Here is a 21,869-nt window from a genome sequence, read left to right as displayed (position 1 = left end):
TAGGCCTGTTCAAGGAGCTCACTGAGTACCACTTTCTGAATTAGGATTGCTCAGTCCACCCAGTGCATCGGACACACAACACTCTCCATCGCAAAAATAGGAGAGTCTGCTTCGGAATCTTTGAATAATTCATTTTCCTGTTCAATGCCCAAATTTTCACTCAATCCATAGTCAAAGTTTGGCCAATTTCTGTAGCTTATGCTAATACCCACTGCACACTCCCCTTAGCGCAGTCAGCAAGAACATGAGCCCAGGGGGGCTCTCTGTGCTTTAATCAATGTTCTTAAATCCCTGGACCTCAGTTTCTTTATTTGTAAAACAATGATTTATAGTTTCTACCACATAAGGTTTTGGTACCCATTAAATTCATTACTAGTATTAAAATAATAAAAGCATGCTGTATATAAAAGAGTGCTTATTATTTTATTCCATACCAGCCTTTTCTTTCCCTTTGCCCTATTAGTGAGACAGCTTGAACAAAGAAAGTTTAATTTAACCAATGGATTATGAGCAATTATCAATAGGGCCATTGCCTTCCCTTGTGAACCTAGCCATGTCCCCCTGCAAGCTTTGTCTACACCTTTATGTCATATTTTTTTTATATTTCAACACCTAAAATTATTTTGTACATGCACACAATAATTGTATACAGTTAAATTATAGCTGCAGCTTATCTTAAGTCCAACTACAAGACTATAAATCGTTTGAGAGTGAGAATGCAGTTTGTTTTCCTCATTGCTACATCTGACACATGCGATGCTTAATACAGTCTTGTAGACAGAAAAACTGACATCCCCACTTCCAGAAGGCACAGGAAACATTGTGGAGCAGGTACAGACAGTTTCTGATCCATGCTTGAAGTATAGTATGAACTATGTAGACATTTGTTTCCAAAATTATGACAGAAACAAACAGACACAACTCTTTACTATTCTAAATATTATCTCTGATGTCATCCCTGAAATGGAGTTCTTGCTATGCACCTGTACAGTTCACTTTAGAACGTACACATGCCATTTCTTTTAGGATAGCATTCCTTTGTTTGTAGACATTAGTCCCTTGGCTGTAGGCCGTAAAGAAGAGGTGTTCGGCTCCTATTACTGAATTTCTCCACACAACTCAATAAAGGGCCAGCATCAGAGCTGCTGCTCTATTTGCTCAAATGAAGGGTTCTTAATATATAGCAAAGGCAGGAGAGCAAGTGGATGCATTTCTGAGTGCTGCCAGGCAAGGTGTTGCCAATCTGTGAGAAACTTCCTAGTTCTTATATGATGAAGGTGGCTACTTATGCTCCCTAACACAGTAAATGATTTTCTTGCTCATATTTCTACTTTAAAGTTGATGAAATGGAAATTTGGGGGTGGGTACCAAAATGGCTCAGTGGGCAAAGGGACTGGCCACAAAGCCTAACAGTCTAAATTAAAAATTTCAGAATCTGTATAGTAGAAGGAAAGATCTAAGTCTTAGCCGGTCGTCTTCTTCTCTCCAAGTGTGCAGTGACATGTGAGTGGACACACACACACACACACACACACACACACACACACACACGATGTAAAAATTAAAAGTCCTCTCTCTCACATACACATATATAAGCACAATGGTGGGGGGTGATGGAGAGAGGAAGGACATCCCCCTAGTTGTTGAACAATGATACTGGTTAAATTAATGTACTTCTCAGATCACTGTATCAACAGATACATGCCATTATCTGGGTGCTAAGATGGTAGAGAGCCCACTGTTTCATGTGCTTCAATAGAATTAACCATTGCCATCATTTCAGACCTTCCTACAGGTTTGTTATGGTCCTAACGCAGTGCTTACATCTCAGCAGACTGTCGTTCTTTATGACTGTGCTCTGTCTCTGTTATAAGTACCTTGGGGCTTTCCAGCTGTCTGTATTTCTGTTGTCACCCCTTCCCTGGCCTAGTCTCCTTCTTGCCTTTTAATTACAACTGTATTGACAAAGCATTTGCATTTTCTATTTTATATTCTGGTAGTGGTTGTTCAGACTTTCCCTATGCTGAGTTTCAAGATACCGTCTGATTATTTCAATGCCAGTGCATATAATATCCAACTTTTATTGATCACCTTCCACATTCCAGTCATTTGCTTGGCATAGATTATTTCTAATCCTCAAAGAAAGAAGCACTTTATTATCCTTTCTTTATAGGTGAGGAAGGCAAGAAGCAATAGGTTTTTGTTTGGTCTTACTGAAGGTCACACAGCAAGTTAGTTCACATTTGGAATCTGAAGCTGGTGTTATATCTGCAGCTAAATTGTTGTGGTAAGGGATGGGGGTGGGGACTCTGGGAAAGGAGAGGACAGAGCAACAGAGACAGAGACTTTGGCAGTAAGAATGTTGTTCACAAAGGCTTTCCCTGACCAGGGACAGAAGCAGTTCCTTCATTTTATGCTTCATTCTATTGCTATTATTTTAATTTTTAATGTCAGGACATGACAGGGTGCTTATGTAGATCTCTTCTCATTCGACAATAAGCTTGTTCCCTGTGTAATTGAAATAAACAGATAATAATAAATCACAATAAACAGCAAGTCACTGCTTCATGTATCTAGCAGTATAGATATGTTTAAACTGTGAGAACAAAATTAAGTTAAAATTGCTTCAGGCAGCCTGCGGTTACGGTGCCTGGCTGTGGATCTGCGACTCTGCCTTCATGAGGTGAGGTGACTCAGGGCGGGCTTGGTACATGGAATATCTGAAGCAAGTTTAACTTTTAAGTAAGCACGTAAGTATTGCAGGTAGAAGATACTCAGAAGCAAAAGGCAAGACGTAAAAAACTGAAGTCAATTCTAATGAAACCCCTCCTCTGAAGAACTAAAACATGGATTTTGAAAAGGTCCTACCTTGTATGACATTTTGAACAGCGTGTTTTCGTAGGCAGGAAAACAACATTTTGTTTCCATGAGACCTGGTTAGCCCAAGCCCACGTTTCCTTTGTGCCTCTGAAAATCTGCTTTGTCATTAGGTTCTCCACCCTCTCTTCCAGGCTAGTGTGGAATTATCAGTTGGGAATTGGTTAGTGCCCTGTGGGTCACATGCCTGTTCCAGATAGCTAGGCCCTATCTAGACCCTAATTAGTGGTAGAATTCATTTCCCCTCGTTTTGCTTTCTGCTGTTCCAACCTCGCTGGCGAAAGAATAATATAAAAGACATTTCTTAACTCTTACTCTTTCCCATCTCTGCACAATGGTATTGTTTTGAAACTACTTCTGGTACATTTCTTTCTAACACACATCTGTAAAGAGTTGTCACCAAGGGTTCACTGCATAGTGGAGTGACGTCCAATTTCCTGTCTGTCATCGTCACTTAAACCTAACACAATCCACGTTCACCAATGAGATATTCTAATAAGATAGGGAGGTTTATTCTCAGTGCTTCTATCAACAAATCCTTGTGGTACATCTGTGAAACAGACCCCATCTCAGATGCTTCGTCTCCTGGTGCTTCAAGAATCCTCACCTGAGCCCCCCAAAGGAGCAGGAAAGCCCTGTTCTCCTGAGAGCTCTGATCCATAAGAACTTCCTTCACTGATCTCTTGTGGTACTTGATAGTCTGATTATTTTTCAGAGCTCACTTTTAAATCATTGAACAACAGACGAGTGTAAGCCAACCTATAGGTTAGGGCTGATGGGAAAGGGCCTTGGTTCTGTGTACAGACTGAAGTAGCTGAAAATTTTAACAACCCTACTGTAAGCATAAGGTGTCTTTAATTTATCACCTATGTCTTGCTTACTTACTGTGTTAGACCTGTATTTATTAAAGTGAGTGGTTCCTCTTAGTATTTCCTCAGAAATGTTTTCATTGGAAAACCCAGAAGGATTTTAATTGTACTATAACTCCTGTTAACAAATGACTGCAGTCCCTCTCTGCTCCCCACCCAAAAGTCAATGCTACTATTTGCATTTTTATGAATATCCTACAGGAAATAGCTACCCAAATTTAAAAAACAAACAAACAAACAAACAAACAACAACAAACAGGTTTTAAACAACCATGAGTCAGTTGACTTAATGCAGGATTATGCATTTGATGTAACACTCAAGTTACTAGAAGTTTCTATAAAGCATACACAAAACAAGTTTAGTTTGTGTTGTTAAAGTGGGTGCTTTAATGTAGTTTATGTTATTACAGCTCATAAAATATGAAAATACTTTAGCTTTCATTATTTTTAAGGAGGTCTCTGTAGATACCTTTTTTTTTTTCCCACTGACTACATGCTAGGAAGTATTTCTCTGTTAAGCTCAGCTCTTGACAAGAAGATATCTGAAACTGATCGACAAGAAGTGGAAAACCCCAGGCTTATTTCATACTTTTCAGTTGTCACAATCTCTGACCTGGTAGAATCAAAATGGTGGTGTGCTTCGCTAAAATTTAAACAATTAAGACCGTGAGAATCATTCCTGTAACTGAGACACATTGCTGAGAGTATAGGAAATTTGTGGAATAAGGAGAAGGGAGTTAGGATATTAACACATAGCTTTCTATTAGAAAATAATAGGCTTCTAACTATTAAGATGTCTTTAATAAAAAAGATGATGTTTCTATCTTAACTGTATTAGCTATTTCAGAAAAGCTTAAAGATACAGACCAGAGCTCTAAAATTAGTTTCCCTGTTGAAGCAAGGTAATTAGTCACTAATAGTCCTTTCTTTAGTCTAACCTACAACCCAGTTCTGCCTCTTGCCCTTGAAAGTATCGCTGTTCATGCCCAGAAAGCCATTCGGAGCTTCTCTCTCTCTCTCTCTCCTAACTTAATTTCTTTCTGTTCTTCATAGCTCTTTTTAAAAAGGGTTTCTGTTTTCTCTCTGTTAACCAACATCTTTCTTTACTTTCTCCCCTTTCAGTTTGCTAGGATAGCAACCCCAGAGGATTTAGAAGTATCTAGAAGGTTGAGATACTCCTCTAAAGTGTATCTGTAAAGACATTTTCTGAGCTATCTTACAGAGGAGGGGAGACCCACCCTGAATGGTATCATCCCACAGGCTGGCAATGAATATAAGGTGAAAGAAGAAGGAAGTTATCTCCCATCCTCTGTTTCCTGGCCCATCGTGCTGTGACACTTTGAAAGGCTAATCCTCTTACCTGCACACAGTAAAATTTGTTTATTTGTTTGTTTGTTTGTTTGTTTATGGCTAGCAAGTGTTGAAACGTGAAAGTAAAAGTGGCTCTTGTACCATTAGGTTCTAGTGTGTGGTGTGTGTGTGTGTGTGTGTGTGTGTGTGTGTCTGTGTGTACATACATACATACATACATACATACATACAATGTGCATGCTGTAAAAAGTAGGCATATGTCTGCAATTATGGGTGGTAATGTACCTAAATTATAAATGAACTATAAAACGTTAAAGACAGTAAAAATATGAAACTAAATTTACAATGGTCCTTTTTTGTTGTTGTTAACACAATAAAAAACTGTTGCAGTTTGTAAATCTCATGGTGATAAAAATTTTCCTTTGTTATGTAACCACTATTTTCAAAGTGTAGTTTTAGCAAATTCCCACTGAACCCATCATCGAATTCTTCCAAGCTTCAAGAGACAGTTCATGATGGAAGGAGACTTCTCTTTCTGAGCATAAAATCACCAAACTGCATCTGAGCAAGCATAAGAAAGCCTGGACTTAGTCCCAGCTCATCGCTAATAAGTTAAGGGACTTAAATTTCAGTTCCCAAGATTGGGTTAGATGTCCCTAACTTGTTTTGTTCTTACCATCTATAATTCTGTGTCGGCATTCATTACTTCAACAGACAAATATTAATAGCAGGCACAGTGTTGATGCAACCTGTTTTCTGATTTGTTTATATCACTGAAACTCAAATCTCATCATTTTTAGCTAAATCCTGCTGCCTTGATATCTGGAATCAGCCAAAGTACTAGTCACCGTCAGTTAAGAACTGGGATTTACTTCCCTATGTCTCTCTCTAAATATATAACTCTGGAGACAATGGCAGAAACCGAGAAGACAGCTCCCTGAGCATTTCCCTGGACACAGAGCAAGCAGGAATCCACTTCATGCTTGGATGTTTGTTGATAGTGAGACTCCAGAGTGGCTGAGGGAAGACTGAGGCTGAGCTAACCTGACAGTCTGAGAGCTTAAGAGCATCGATTAGAACACGTGCGAATCTGACTTCCCCACTGCCTCCATGTTTGTAGCTTTGGTTCCTATAATAGTTCTTTCTTTGTTCATTTTTGTTTGTTTGCTTTTTGTAAGAAGGAAAGTATTTTTTTTTTATGTTCTGCAGTGATTATTCAATCAAACCAGTAAGGGACGTAAATTAAAAGGACACAAGAGTGTAATTTTAAAGCTTTCATATAGTGGAGACTGAGAGCTGTTGAGGAGCCAATCCAAAAATTATATTTTTCATGTGCTTGGATACACATGTCGGTATCAAACAGCTTTGGAAGAATCCATTTCCCATGAGATAGGAGCACTTACACATTCCATAGCTGCTCACTATGCTGCCTATTGGCCGAGACTCACATTGCACTTTTTAATTAGGTGACAAGGCAACCTCACATATAGAGTAGTTGGTGCTAATGAAAATTTACATAAGGAACCAAAGGAATTAAACAGATGTGAAGATTACCATTTTTCACTTTTTCTTTCTATGTGTAATCATAAAACAAGTGTGAATTGAAAATGTAGAGGGAAAAAAGCAGTTGATTTCTATTTAAGAGTGAAGAGTACTAAATAAGAAATGCTACTCAAAAATATAAAAGGTACCTGAATGTTTCCTTCTCACAATATGAAACAGCAACAATGATATACTCTCTGCGTATTCTAAATGAAGGTCGTGATGAGAAGGGCGTAAAATGTTTACCAACTAACTCTGGTTTCGCTTACATGTAGAGAATGAGGGTAGTTTTGATTTCGCTTTGGATTTCTATCATTGAAGTGAATAAGAAAGTGGATACAACCATGGGGATGAAAACCCTACATCCTTTATCACCACTTCACTGATTTCATTTTGACGTCACTTTTGATTGGGAAATTTTGTCCCATTTTCTGCAATAAGTCAAATGCATTCAGCATCTCACATACCTAAATAATTTCCTCTTGACCTTGGCCATTCCTCTATTTTCTGGTTTTTGTCTTGCTGGTGAAAAATATTTATGTTTTCTTTTACATTTTTAGTAAAAATGTCCATAAAAACAGTCTTATACATTTAATGACAGAAAAGTCTTCTAGTAAAGACTCCTTATGAGACTCCTTATAAGTTTCAATTGTACCTTGAACACACTTCAATAATGTACATGTTAGCAGTGTAAATGACAATGCCTTAAGACTTCTATAAACAATAACGCATTTTCTACAAATCGCTTCAGGATCATTACTTTATTAGTCTACTTTTTACTTAGTTATTAACTCAATATTTTGTTAGATTTATATGGGTTTTATTCTTATGATACAAAAACTAGGTCTAGGCATTCATTGTGCTATTTAAAATTAAAAGCTGTGAGTATTCACACTAGTTTCACATTTCTTTCTTTTTAAATTATAATTATACTCTTAAATATTTCTTCCCTCCCTCCCCAGAGTTTCCTCTATCCCAGGTCTCTGTCATGTAGTAGAGATGGTGTCCCTTACACATTTCACAACATTTCAAAATGACTTAGTTCTTTTATTTTCCTTTTTTATTCTTTAATCCTTTTTTTTTTACAGTCCAATCTTGATCCCCCTTCCATTCTGCCTCCCATCTGCTTCCCATCTCATACCTCTTTTCCCCTCCCCAGTCTCCAAGAGGATGTCCTCACCACACCACCCCCACCTCACCAGAAGCACACACCTCCCTCCCCCATGACCTCAAGTCTCTCGAGGGTTAGGGGCACCTTCTCTCCCTTAGGCCAGACAGAGCAATTTTTACCTCAATCCACCACCGCTATACTTTAGAACTGTATATTGAATTATTGAATGAGAATTCAGCTGATATTTAGAACCATCATGTTGACAAAATCATATCAGATCGGTGTTTGTTTGTTTCTATTTAGTCTTTTAAAAAATAATAATATTGGGCCAGTGGGGTGGCTCATTGACTAGAGGTGCTGACTGTGGCAAAGGAGAAATGTAAGTTCAACCCTCTGAACTCATGAAAAAGTTGGAGGAGGTGAACTCACAGCATTATCCTCAGACTGCCACACTTGCACAGTAGAATGTGCACACCAATGTTCACATCCACACTTATGTGCTTATTCACAAAGGCGACTCAATCACTAATTTGTAAAAGGTAAATAGCAATCTTAATGATATCCAGGCAACATTAAAACATTTTTTTGTTATTGTTGAAAGTCCATACTATCTGATAAAATGTAGTTCAATGTATTAGGAAACATTTTTTTTTCTCCTAAAGGCAGATTAAAGGTTGGAGCCACTGAGGTGAAAGTTCACTTACATATCTACAACCTGTCTAAAACACTTTTTATTGATGTAGTACATGGTATAGCTGATGGCTTGGTGGTTTTGTGTGAGTCATAATAGTGGGAGTGGATGTGTCTCGGACTCTTTGGTGTGCTCTTGATTGCCTTGTCAAGTCTTGATTGGAGGGTTTTTGCCTTGTCTTATTATATATTACTTTGTTCTGCTTGTCTGTTTTCTCTTAGAGGTCTGAAGAGGAAATGAAGGGAAGTGGATATGGGGTAGAGGGTATTTGGTGGGGGACCTGGGAGAAGTAGCAAATTGGGAAATATATTATATGAGAGAAGAATAAATTTTCAATAAAAAATCATATATATATGTGTGTGTATAACTATATAGATAAGATGTGTAAGTTGGTGTGTAAAAAATAATTGATCTCTTTTACAGTTGGTCTTCTACTATAAGCCCATATGGTGAATGGTTGCTGACAATTCATCAAAATAGGGCATGATGTCAGGCGACAGTTCATTTTAAAACACAGTAAAAATCCTCTGGAATAAGGAGAAAATATAGTATTTTATCCTTTATTTTACATCTTAGAGCTGGTTTTTCTGTACATTAGCAGATCATCACTGTACGCAGGTCCAGAGAATCCCTGGCCATCTAGACATGGTGATGTATGATGTGACTCACGGAATCAAGGGAGGCAGATAGTCTTAAAGAAAGGAAATGGGGAAGATTCTGAAAGTCTGTTTTGCAGTAATTTCTCATTAATGATGATGCTTCTTTTCTAGCGACTGCTTAGCAGGGGAACATCTGATCTGCTCTCCGCAGCCAGCTCATTGATTGTGTGGGTCGATGCAATCTGATGCATAAAGAGCCGAGTAAGTGGGAGGCAGTGCTTCCTAGATAACTGCTAAGAAGAGATAGTTTACATTGGATGCTTTCAAGCTGTGTGGCTTCACAGAGAGTCAAATTAGTAGTAAAAGCCATCCTAAAACTGGCAAGTCTCTCTTTTATCGATATGCCTAATGTTACTGAAATTAGTTAGACTTAAAGAAAAGTGAAAGACACCAAACAGACACTAAATCCTTATGAACAGAAGGAAAAGCTTGCTCTTTCCTTTTTGATGTACTCCCTAGTATATGTGTATATGTTAGGGCTTGGTGACAGGATCTTGTTCTAATTACAAAGGCTCTTTTTCTGTTTCCGTTTTTTTTAGTTTTCTGAGCTGTCCAGTGCTGATCATGTTACAGTAGCTAGCCAGTACTCATACTACATGTAAGTCAAAACCATTTGCTTGCCCAAAACTCCGATAAACACTATCCTTACTGCCATGATTCCAAATGAATTGAACAAGCAAGCAAAATAAAAGTACAAATCTAGACATTTAAATTGTAAAAGATACAAAATAGTATCATTGAAGACACTATGACAGTCGAAAAAGAATAATTTGCATTACATATCCATTTTAGCTTGCCCTAATACATTTATTTGATTTATTTAATTTCACGTTTATTTAATAAGTTCCTAGCACAAATTAAACAGTAACACATTGCTAACGTTTTCCTCCACACAGTGGGAAGGTTTGAATGTTACCTGCCAGAGAGGGTCTTTCTGCTCAGGGAAGAGCTCGAAGTACTTGTGGGCCAGTTGCACTGGAGGCAGGGTCTGCAGTTTCAAGTTGGTCCAGCTGTGCACAAAGTTGGCCAAGTTCACAAAGGTGTATAAGCCGAGGCGGTCATTTCCATAGTTAGACAGATGTGTCATGAAAATGCTGATCTGAGAAAGAAATCAAAATGACCCCTCAGTCTCATAAGCATACTCTCAAAGATGGTAGTATTTGATCCAGGCAACATCTCACCTAACCTCAGAATTTAAAGTGAAGTACAATTATACTTTTGGGTTGGAATTCACTTAATTTTTTTTCTAAAATACCACTCTAAATTACTGTTAAAATTAAGACTGAATTAGAGATTGGCATTCGTGCCTTGCTAACTAGAAGGGTAATGCCACTTCCAATATTGGGCTTGTCCTATTATAAAGCCGAGACCCCCAACCATATAATCTTCTGAATGCTGAGGAACCAGAACTCAAGCAGCTGTAAAGCAAAATAACTGTTTCACTTTTTCTCTGATGACAATACATTCTTACGGACTCAGGATGGTATCGACTACTTGTTTCTTTGCACTATAATGAGGCTTTTTATCTGTTTCTTTACTGAAACAAAAGTTTAAAAAATGATAAATGATTGGGGAGATAGGTAACTGATGGAAACATTGAGTAATGTGTGTATAAAGACGTTACAGGGTAGCATACAGTTTTTATATTTTGATGGATCCATTAAAAATAAATTTAGTTTAAAACCAGTTTTGCAAAGGTATTTTTGCATTAGCCAAGAACTACCATTTTCATTAATCTTTTACAACTTTTCAGACCTCATGTGAATGCTAAAAATATTCTGCCATTTCTGTGTTGTTCTTTGTATAGCACAAACTGGGGAAAAAGTGACACAATTCTTGAAATACCATGCAAGAATTTGCCTGGTATTGAAGAAAAACTTAACGTGAAGTCCATCTCAGCCACTGTAGCTGAAATTCAAATATTAAATAAAAGAAAAGCTTCACAATCCTGATCTAAGTTGCAGAGATTATTAATTCAACTCTGGAAAAGACTCAATCATTTTCTAGCAACAATACTTTATACACTTTTTAGTTCCCATCTTATTTTAAACACATGCATTTTGAAATCTAGATGGATTTTCATCATGAGATGGACCTATAAGTATTTCACGGCAACCCAAATAATCTAATTAAGGATTTTAATAACTTAATTTTAAGTAATATTTTCATAGTACTACAATGAATAATATTAGCACATTTATCTGAGATTGAATGGTAAACAAATATGGAAGAAAAGCCAAGAATCTGTGGCTATCATTTTATGTAGATGTTCACTCTCTCATTATTCAGAGATGTTATCACTTTATGTGGTTATTCATATTATTTAGGAACAGTAAAATAAAATTAGGAATGGAGCAACTATTTTAATATCATTGCAGTGCAACATCATTAGATTAGTAGCTATGAAGTCAAAGATCTAATAACAGACCCACTGTTCTCAAGATATAGTGTCACTGAATAAGTACCCAGAAAGAAAACCTTGTATCTTAAAAATGTAAGAGCATTGTCTTGTACTAGAACACAGTAAATGATATTCTGTCTAGAGATTCTAATTTCAAGAACCAGTTTCATCATTTGAAGGACTTTTCATTTTCAAAAGGTGTGATCTTTCTGTCTGTCATACCAGGACCCTGAAAAGGTCCCGGAGGACAAGTAATTAAAATTATCTGCCAGTGCTCACCATCCCTGAAAGTAAAAATGAGAGGGTGAAGAATTTGGTCCATTGGCCTTAGTGTCTCCAAATTATAAAAATAATACCTCAAATTATGTAAAACTTATCTGTGGTAGTCATGAAAGAAAATTCTGTTGAAGACATTAGTATTATTTTAGAAACTCACATTTTTTTCTTGAAATAGAATAACAGAAGATGACATATTTAAGGCTGTTTTCAATACTAGAGATTGAACCTAGAGTCTTGGCTCTGTCACCAATCTATATCCCTGGCCTTTTTAATTTTTATTTGACACTAGGTCTTACTAAGTTTCCTAGGCTTGCTTGGAACTCACTTTTCTATGTCTGTTTTATTCTTTTTAGTTTATTTGTTTCATCCTCTGGGTATGAGTGTTTCACTTGCATATATTCTGTGTACCACATCCATGCCTGGTGTTCCTGGAGAACAGAAGAATGCATTGGATCCCCTGGAACTGGAGTTTCAGATGGTCATGATACATCATGTGGATGCTGGGGTTGAACCTGAGTCTTCTGCCAGAACAATAGGGTCTCTTCACTGTGGTTCCTTCGCTGCTAAGCTGGCTTTGAACCTTCATTTCTCCTGTCTCAGCAGCCTGAGCACCTGTGATTGCATTCCTAATTATTTCTGGAAATAAGCATTTGAGAGAATGAATTTGAATGTTATTTCTGAAGATAATGGCATCTCTTTGATAGCCTTGTTCATTTCTCCTTCTCTAGGGGTATAATCAAAGATTTATACTCTAAAAGTCAGACGAAGGAGGAGATACTCACAACAGTGTAGTGTGACATAGTGAGCTTATGTAATGTATGTGGAAATTTAAAGTAAATCACTGAAATATTAGCTGACACTATTATCTCATCTGTAACTCGTCTGTTATCATTGGAATAAGCTCAGGAGCCCATGCCACTGGTATGTGCAATCACTAATGAACTTGCCTCAATGCAACTCAGTGCCTCAATCTTAAGCTCTTGTATCCTAAGTAGGAGCTGAATTGGCTGTAGGACTTAGTCTTGGAGTTTCCAGAATATATCAAGGTATATGTAGTCAGACCTCACCAAACCAGGATTATTAGAAAGTCACTAAAGCCATTAAGAAATAAGAAAGTTGACATGGTGTCCCTCAGCTTCAGTATCATTTCACAGAACTGGAGTTATCATAAAAGGAAGGTGCAGGCTAAACACCTCAAATCATACCGTAAGACCCTAGAAATCTACCACCTATCTCTGATATTGTTACTTCAAGTTGGAAGCTTAAACACCTATAAATAAGTAGCCTAAAGTCTGAGGAAAAAATACAAGTAAAAGTGGGCTTTGAGTGTAAAGGATAGTATAAGGATTATTTTTACATCCCAGGTAAATGGATATTATCATTTCATTTGGTTATGATGATGGTGATGTTAGATTTTTTTACAGGACACCAGCTCTAACCAGCTTTTCCAGACTTTCTGGAGGAGAAGCTTTGATTCATGGAGAAAGCACACGGTTTACTCCCGGTGAAATGGAAAAGCAGCCTTCTGCATAAAGCCGAAGCGTTCAGTCTTCTGTCCTAAGCTAAGGGTGGTTGGTACACTTAAACTTCCCTTAGCTGCATGTATAAGCAAGCAGCCAGCAGGCCTGGATGCAGTGGCTGTCATATGGGGCACCGTGTGCACATGCTTTACTGGTTAAGAGCAAATTAGTGCTGCTGTATGGTCAATTGACTGCACTTTAAGGAAAAAAAAAAAAAACAGTTTTGCAAGCACAGCTTAGCTGTGCATATCTGGCTTGCTAAAAGCACCTTTTGTGCAGACGGAGCACTTTCGCTTTAGCATTTCTGGACAAATGGCTTATTTAAAAGGGAAAAAACTGTTCAGAAAGTGTAGGGAGAAGACAAAATAGGACGGTGGCTTGAAACCTAAAGAAGGCAAGTCAAGGGATATGCAGGAAGAGATAATAGCAGATAATCTGACTTACAATGTGCTGCTATTTGCTATGTATCAGTGATTAACCCTCTGCTCACTGCCCCTAAAAAATTAATTTAATTCAACTCATGTTGATCATTATTTTCTTAGCACATACTAAGATTGTCTTAATTTAATATGACCCACAGGATCACCTGCAATATGCACGGCTATGCCACATGGGTGCACATTCTTACTAGATGTGAATCTGTACCCTGAAATACTACAGCACAGAGCTATAAACCTACTCCAAAAAATCTTCATGGTACAAATGACAGACAAGCTCATTGTAATCAATGGGTTATTGTGAGTAAGGTATGGAGTGCTGACATCCTCGGGGCTCTTGGAGCCTGCCTTCTATCGGTCAGGAGGTCTGGGTGGGTGTATTTCTGTGATTAAGCATGCCTCTGGGACACTTTTATCTTGCCTTTAACACTGAAGTCTCTCAACTCCAATATAATAAAACATAGAAAACAAAAACAAGTTTAAATTCTTCCTTCTTTCAGTTGCTATAATATAAAAGCAAGTTCATAGCCTCCAAGGTAAGCTCCTTTCGAGCTGATGACCAGATACACAGTATCTATCAGAATCAATTATGAATGGAAGAGATTTATCAGAAATGCCCTTATAGTTTTAATAGTTCATGGACTCCCTATGTTTGTAATCCCAGGATTTGAGAACTGAGGTAGGCTTGCAAGTTCTAAACCACTTTGGTCTACATTGTATCTGCTTAAAAAAAAAAAAAGATTTTAATGTTCAATATGTACATCTTCATAATAGGAAATTGGATGACTATAATTACTTTATTGATAATATTTAACTGAGTATAAAGGGGATGCTGTGGTGACAAGTGTTACTTGTTGCCCTATAGCTCACCCCACATATAGGATCTCACTGTACAATCTTAAGGCCACCCTGAAACACATCATCTTCTTGCCTGGATCTCAAGTCTTCTGACTTCAGATGTTCCAGACATGTACCATCGGACCTTGTTCAAATAGTTTCTTTTGATAACAATTTCCTGTGTGTTCTAAACTGGCTAGTGTCCAAAGGATACAAAGAAAAGAAGGGGAAAAAATGAAACAAACAGGCAAACAACAAAACCCTAATTTTATCTAGAGAGCAAGGCAGCAACATTTTTTGCATACAAGAAAATACAAGAAAAGCTCTCATGTTTTTCCAGCTTGTATGGCAAATACATTGTGACTGAAAATTACGTGGCCATGAATATCAATAGCCAGAAAACACTGCACAGTCTCATAATTTAGAACTTAGTGACACCTTTGATAGAACATTTTTTTTAATTAAAATACACTTTAAATATTTGAGTATTTAGATAGGAGTGCTACACTGACTTTAAAAATAAGTCATCTGTAAAGTATATCTTTCATAAGGGAAGAACAAGGAAAAGACTAGCTGTGCAGACCAGAGAGACATGAAGTTCACTTGAGGCAGCTTGCCCCGTGTTCACAGCAGGATTATCAAAGATAAGCATTAAGTATTAGCAGTCAGTTTCCAGCTTTGTCCCCGTGGCTCTGACAGCATGCCTCTTTTCAGAATGAATCCATTGTGTTTAAAAATATGTCCATTAGCTGGTTAAATTATTGATTAAGCTTTTTAGTTCTTCTAAGACGTGAAGATGGATGGAGTTGAGGGGAAGAGTCCTGACGGCTCATCTCCTGGGCTTTGGCATTGAACTCATAATTGTCGTAAAAAGGGTAATTTAGATTTTTCTTTTCTTCTAAGTGTAGGCTGTGACCACACAGAGAGAGTAAGCATAATGTTATGCTTAACACTGCCAATTTGCATGCAAAGCTCCTGCGTTTAAGCACAGATAACACATTGCTGGGCATGATTTCATGCACTCGTATCTCTTTAGTTTGGAACAATTAATGTCTTGGAAAAAGTATGCATCTACAAAATTACCCAAAGTGGGGAAAGTTTGCCAAACCCTAGGTAATTATATTGTTCTATTACTCAACATAAAGGCTGCCATGACCTTGAGGTCCACTACATAGTGGTAATAGTGTATCTGTCAAAAATGAAACAAACATAATGGTTGCCTATTGTTTTCCACATCTCTTAATACATGATACTGGGCAACAGTCACGTTAATTTACTAATAAAACTCTACAAAGTAGTTTGATGTTCCTTTTTTTGTTGTTCATTTGTCGGTTCAGTTGTTTGATTTAGAAAATACCCTTTTCTGGAGAAAAGGAAGCAAAACCAAGGAAGTTTGGTGGCCTGCCTGAAGTCACAGGGAAAACGCCAGCAGACTCAGCATCAACTGTATAACCAAATCTACTACACACTTAGAAACTTGTGAGGTGGGTAGATATCATGTCAAATATTCAAACCCCAGCAAAATAACCTTAAGGACAAAAAGAGCCTGTGAGCTCAGGATCAGTATCTTTTTCATGTACTGATTCTATCAGAACTTTACCAACAAGTTAGTTAAAATCCCTTGTATGTTTGTCATTTCTGTTTTTATCATCATAATCATCTACATGATTTATTGGCAACAACTAACAATGTATCTATTACGATTTTTTTAAAAAATTAGTTCATGTAAACTGTCACTTACATATCTTTAGGAATAAGGGAATTCAAGTTCTAATATATGCATTTAAATGCACACAGACCTTTCATCTTAGTACTGACTCTAAATATTTTAAGATAATAAATATCAAAGTTGAAAATAATTATCCCAGGTCTTATGACTTTACATCAGCAGCACCTCAAACACGTACCAAGGTTACAGGAATGGGAAATAAGTTCCTGTCGTCTAGGCTCAAAGAAGCATTTCAGTGATTTTGACAGAGTTTTCAAGGTATATTAACTAAAAGTGAATCTTGGAAAGAGAAAGGTGACAGAGAAAGAGGCTAGAAAGAGAGGGAGGGAGAGAGAAAGGAGCAAGAGAAAGAGAGAGAATCAAGCAAAAGAACACTTTAGAACCAAATGTGTTTGTCTGCAGGTCGGGGAGAAAAGGCTTCTGAATGTGGCTGCGTGCATGCCTGTAAATCTCCACTCAGAATTAACTTCAGTTTATTGATCTTCTTCAGGCTGCTTCCCTTACCAGAGGGCTTTTGTGTATCATGTGACTCATTGTGGTTTCATATAAGATGTGCAATACCACAAGCATTCATATTTAATCACTACTCCTAGCTGATGTTTTAGCGTTCCATACCCCTGGCTTTTCAAAGGAAGTGGGGTTTTGGGGGGGAGGGTAGGGAAAAGTAGGAAAAAACTAAACACTCTTAATTTGGAACATATTTAATGAAGAAAATAATGCTTCCCTACCCTTTTATTTATTCTCACTGTGGAAATCTGAAAGTATCCAAATATGACCTTGGGCCAATGTAATAATTCAGTCTTATGGTTTTGCTTTGCAACAATGGGAGGCCAAAGACTTGACTCCGGAATGAGGGTTCCTGGCCATATGCACGGGGCTCTGAACCACAGCCTCCTGTATTAACTCAAGGAAAACAGTAACTTAGTTTGCAGGTATAGTCTGATAGTTAAATCAGTTGTGTTATACCCAAATACTTTGTAAACAGAAAACATTACATGGAAGATATCACACATGTTCAATTAAAAGTAGAATGTAATAATGCAGTATATACAATGGATGTCTTTCAGCGGTTTTCATTACCTGCACTAAACCACATGATAAGAAAACATTCCATAGAAAATTCCATATATAAAGAATTCATGAATTTTAAATAATATTTACTAAAAATATATCATTGATTGTTCTATTTTATCATTAATCTCTTAATATGTCTAATTTACAGATAAATTTTATCATAGATAAATTTATTCAGAAAGCAATATGGTGTACCTGGTAATCACGGGCTGCTGGATTATAACTCTGTGGATTAAAGGTGACCATTGTAGTTATTGTATCAAACACATTATTTAAAGTTATTTAAACCGTATTTCATACATGCTTGCTTTTTGTGGGCAAAGTAAATTTTTTTTTCGTCTATCTGAAATTATCTATGTTTATCATGGCTTATGGTTAAATTCTGGTAGTTAATATGACTTCTCGTTAAAACAGAAAATATTAAATATCTGTGTCCCATTGGGAGAACAGCTAAGCTTGATCACTAGCATATGATGGTATTGTTCAGTTTTCATGGTGTTTGTGAATAAATTGAAGTTGTTTCCACCAGACTCATCAGTGACGGGCATAGTTAAAAATCAATATAGGAGGAGCTTGTTAGATGGAACCCTCTGGTTCATTTTTAAAAGCACCATGAGTGGATTTTAGAAGCAAATAGGACCCAGGAGTGGTGTACTGAGCTGGAGGCGTGCTTTCTCTTGGGGACACTGCTGTCTGCCACAGCATGTAATTGTTTGGTTATTCCTAGTCTGTCCCTGCATCGTAACAGTAGAAGGAAAGCTGTTGACCACTGCTGTAGCCTCACGTCTTTCTAGCACAAGCACATGATAGGTGTGCACCAATAGTGGGTCGCGTGGAGATGCGTCTCCTTGGTAACATACACTCAACCCCTCCACCAGCAGCAAATGTGGAATAACTTAATTGCTCTTCAATTTTCCTCCCAACTCTAAGGACATGAGGGAGAAAACAAAACATTCTCCCCCACAACCCTGAAAACAGCTGGTATTTAATAGGAGAGGATGAATTTCTAAATTACATTTTTATTTGTGTTTTCCATTTCTGTGATGAGACTAAATGCAGCAGAAGTTCTGTTCTGCATTTGATTATTTACCAGCGTTCCCGATTTTTTTTCCAGTCATAATATTTGGTTAGTAAATTATTAACAAATCAGAGTTGTTTTGATTCAGGGCTGACGAGTGTGTAAACACTGATCTTCCCGAATAGGGAAGCTGGGCAGCCGCTTCATCTGAGCGGCAGTAAACAGGGCAGCTGTTCTAACAGAGAACAGAAGGCTCCTGATGGATTTCAGCAAGCAGGACCCTAACTTCTCATTTTTCTTCTAAGTTAATAGAGGCTTAAGTCATTAAAAGGCAGCATGTTTCCAACTGAATTGCTATGGCACACATTTGTGTTTTGTCTTGTGTGTGTGTTTTTAATTAGGCAAATCAGGACTGAGAATTTAGGTGGTATGATTTTGAACAATGGTTTACACAATGAAGGACTACCATTGTTGGCTTTCCTTCTGAGTTACTGACACTACCTGTTTTGTTTACTAACAGTGTGACAATGATGTCACATAAAAGTCACCAAAGGAGAAATGCACCAGCCTGGGAATGATTCTGGGTAATGTAGCCACTGGGGAGAGAATATATGATCAATTGCAAATTTCTCAAATGACATCAAGTAGAGTCAAGCTGGATTTGGAAAAAACTCATCTTAAAATGTGTTGACTAACCAATGAATTTGCAAATATATATTAAATGCCTATCGTGCATCTAACCACATATTGGAATTACAGATATAACGGTGAATAAATTATATGTGCTACTTGTTTAGAGGAACTAAGGTATGATGAAGATCCAAAGTAAAATAGTGATCCGAGGTGAGCAGGCTCTTGGGTCAGGAGCCTGGCAAATTGCTTCTCAAGTGGAGAAGTATAGAAACTGCGAATGGAAGCTTTGTGGGACATTTCAGTCAAGAGAGTATGTCAGAGAAGGAGTGGGTGGTATGATGAAGAGGTTGGGTGACAGAGAGAAGGCCGACTTCAGAGGCAGCTAGAAAACAGTGTAGTGTAGACATTAAAGTTAGTAAGATGCGATCCATGGAAAGGAAAGGGTCACATGAATGAGTGAGAGTTCATACAGGGCCCTAAAATCCTTAAGTAGTTTGTAATTTAATCCCAGTCACAACAAAGCACCATTAAAGAACTGTAACTAGGGAGAGAGCAGCAGAGAAGTACATGCTCTAAATGAAAGTGGCTTAAATGCTGTTTGAAAGAGAGAATAGGTGCCGGAAGCCGCTGCTGGCATGCAGTTGAAAAGTAGTGATATCTGAACAGTGACAACCGGAAAGAGAAAAATTAAAAACATTCAAATGACGGTAGATCTTGAATCTCAAGTGATCCATCTTTGAGTAAAATCTCGAATGATTTGCACTTTATTAGCTATGTGGGATGAAAAGAAAATCAGAGTTAATCAACTGTTTGGCTTAGGTAACTGATGGAGTGTGGAGAAATTTTGTAATGATTGTAACAAGAGAGATATTCCAAAGAGAGATGCCATACCTCTTGTTTTCACTCTCACTTACTAAAAGACAAACTGCAAAGGATTAAACCCGGAGGAACTTTGCTTCCAGGAAGAGAGTCACATACTTCTGGCAGTTTTAACCTGTGTAGATTTCCTGACTCATGTTTCATGTGTTTACAGAACTGTCATACTGGGCAGAAAAGGCAGGAAGATTAAAATCATTCAGGTTTGGTCAAAGAAACTATATCAAAGTTCTTTGATAAATTTGTTTCCTATTTTTTTATTTTTAAAGAAGTGGCAGGTTTATGGATCTAAGTGCCCCACTGACTATCTTCTCTGGAACTGGGAATAATGGAGGCCTGGACAGAGACAGAGTAAATAAAACAGAGTAAATAAGAACCAGCAGCTAACAAGGGAAGCCGGGAAGCACCCCATTACCACTCGGGGAGTCCAGGTGAACCCCTGTAAATTTCTACAGACTCCTTTCTGGATGCTGCTTTCCAGTCGTGCCCTGGTTCTAGGCCAGTCGTCAGTCTATGGGAACAAGAGATACGGGGTTGCTCCAGGAGTCCCAACACCTGTCTCGCCTGTCCCCAAAAGCCAATTAAAGAGAGAAATAATAGTGAAAAACAGAGGTGAGATCTATTCATGGTAGTCACACAGCGAAGAGGAACAAATAATCTACTGACTTCAAACTGCCTAAAATATATTTAAATGAATGAATTTTAAGTTACATAGAGGAAGAAATAAGGCAAGGACCGAGAGATATGCATAATTAAGCAGGTCTGGTAGAGTGGGCGTGGTTGCTCATTGCCTCAGCTCAGCTTCTACAAAGTAGTATCAAGTTCCTCGTGCTGATTCCTTCAAGATAATCACTTCTGGTTTGGGATTTGGCTTTACCCAGGTGGGTAATTACAATCTGTGAGGATATGGGTCAGGTGGACAATAATAGATGGCTTTGTTCTTGTTAGGATCTAAGGTGTCTGAAAGTTTAGGACAAGAACTTATCTCTGAGCCTTCAGCCTAGCAGAAGATGAGTTGAAAAGAGCCTCCTGGACCAATTAGCATGTCTATCTGCAGAGGTGACAGGTGCAAAATGAAGGTGGAGATGGCAGGCTTTCCTCCTGCTTTTACTTACCTCATAGATTCAAGTGAGGAGTCAATGCTTTTAGAAAAGGCAACCGCTAAGTACCTGTCTCACTAAACTACATTGCAAAAGACTGACAAATACATGGACATATTTAACTCCACAGAACCTTCTAACTGCTCAGATGTCAAGAGAGCCTGCTGATGAATGCCAATAATGAGTAGAGTGATACATAGTTTGCTCTTCTCAGTAAAGAAGACAGGATGAAAGCCTTCTTACGCTGTGCCAGTACACTTCCTCTGCTGATTGGTGCATAATTGGTGTAGAAAGGTAAAAATGAATGGTTAGGTAGGCTTCAAATTTATATTAGATAGGATGTATTCTGTTATTACTTTCTTGATGATCAAGCTCATGGGAAAACACATGAGTTTCTTGAGGGTCATCAAATATGTTAAGTTGTTTTGCACATAACTGTGAACAGGAGATTTTTCCCCAAAGCGAGGGACAGTGATGAATGATTTGTGAATAGAATCAGTATGACCAAAGAAAGAAACTGTGAGCCTAAAGAGAAGTAAAGCATAGTGTTTAAAATTAAAGTGCAAAGACACACACATGCGTGCATGAGCGTGCACACACACACATACACACACCCATATATCAGAAAATGTAAAACAGGACAAAATATTGAACACTGAAAAAGTATCAAGTAGTATAGCATATGCTTATTGAAAGGATAAGGAGAAAGAAAGAAATGAATAAAAAATTCTTTGAAATGCTAGTCACTGAGCCTTCTCTTGTAATTAGTGACATAAACTGCATCATATAGTTAGGGAGATCAGAGTCTACAAAAAGGATGACTATGAACAAAGAAACAGCTGTCGATACAGGAAAATCACAGGGAAACACATTACCTGGAGGTGAAAAGATACAAATTATGCTGG

The 21,869-nt window shown here is 37.7% G+C and overlaps 1 protein-coding gene across 2 annotated transcripts in view; it reads right to left on the bottom strand.

Annotated features, from left to right (window-relative positions):
• Ndst4 (N-deacetylase and N-sulfotransferase 4) overlaps positions 1-21,869 on the bottom strand; it is a 307,194-nt gene that overhangs the window by 36,240 nt on the left and 249,085 nt on the right. For both annotated transcript variants that reach the window (XM_076933217.1, XM_034500339.2), the window contains exon 7: positions 9,977-10,159. In XM_076933217.1, coding sequence (XP_076789332.1) covers positions 9,977-10,159 — 183 coding nt within the window. The remainder of the gene's footprint in view (positions 1-9,976; positions 10,160-21,869) is intronic.

Source organism: Arvicanthis niloticus, chromosome 4 (assembly GCF_011762505.2).
Source record: "Arvicanthis niloticus isolate mArvNil1 chromosome 4, mArvNil1.pat.X, whole genome shotgun sequence".
NCBI lineage: Eukaryota > Metazoa > Chordata > Mammalia > Rodentia > Muridae > Arvicanthis > Arvicanthis niloticus.
Note: the sequence above shows the minus strand (reverse complement) of the source record. Positions and strands in the feature narration are given on the sequence as shown.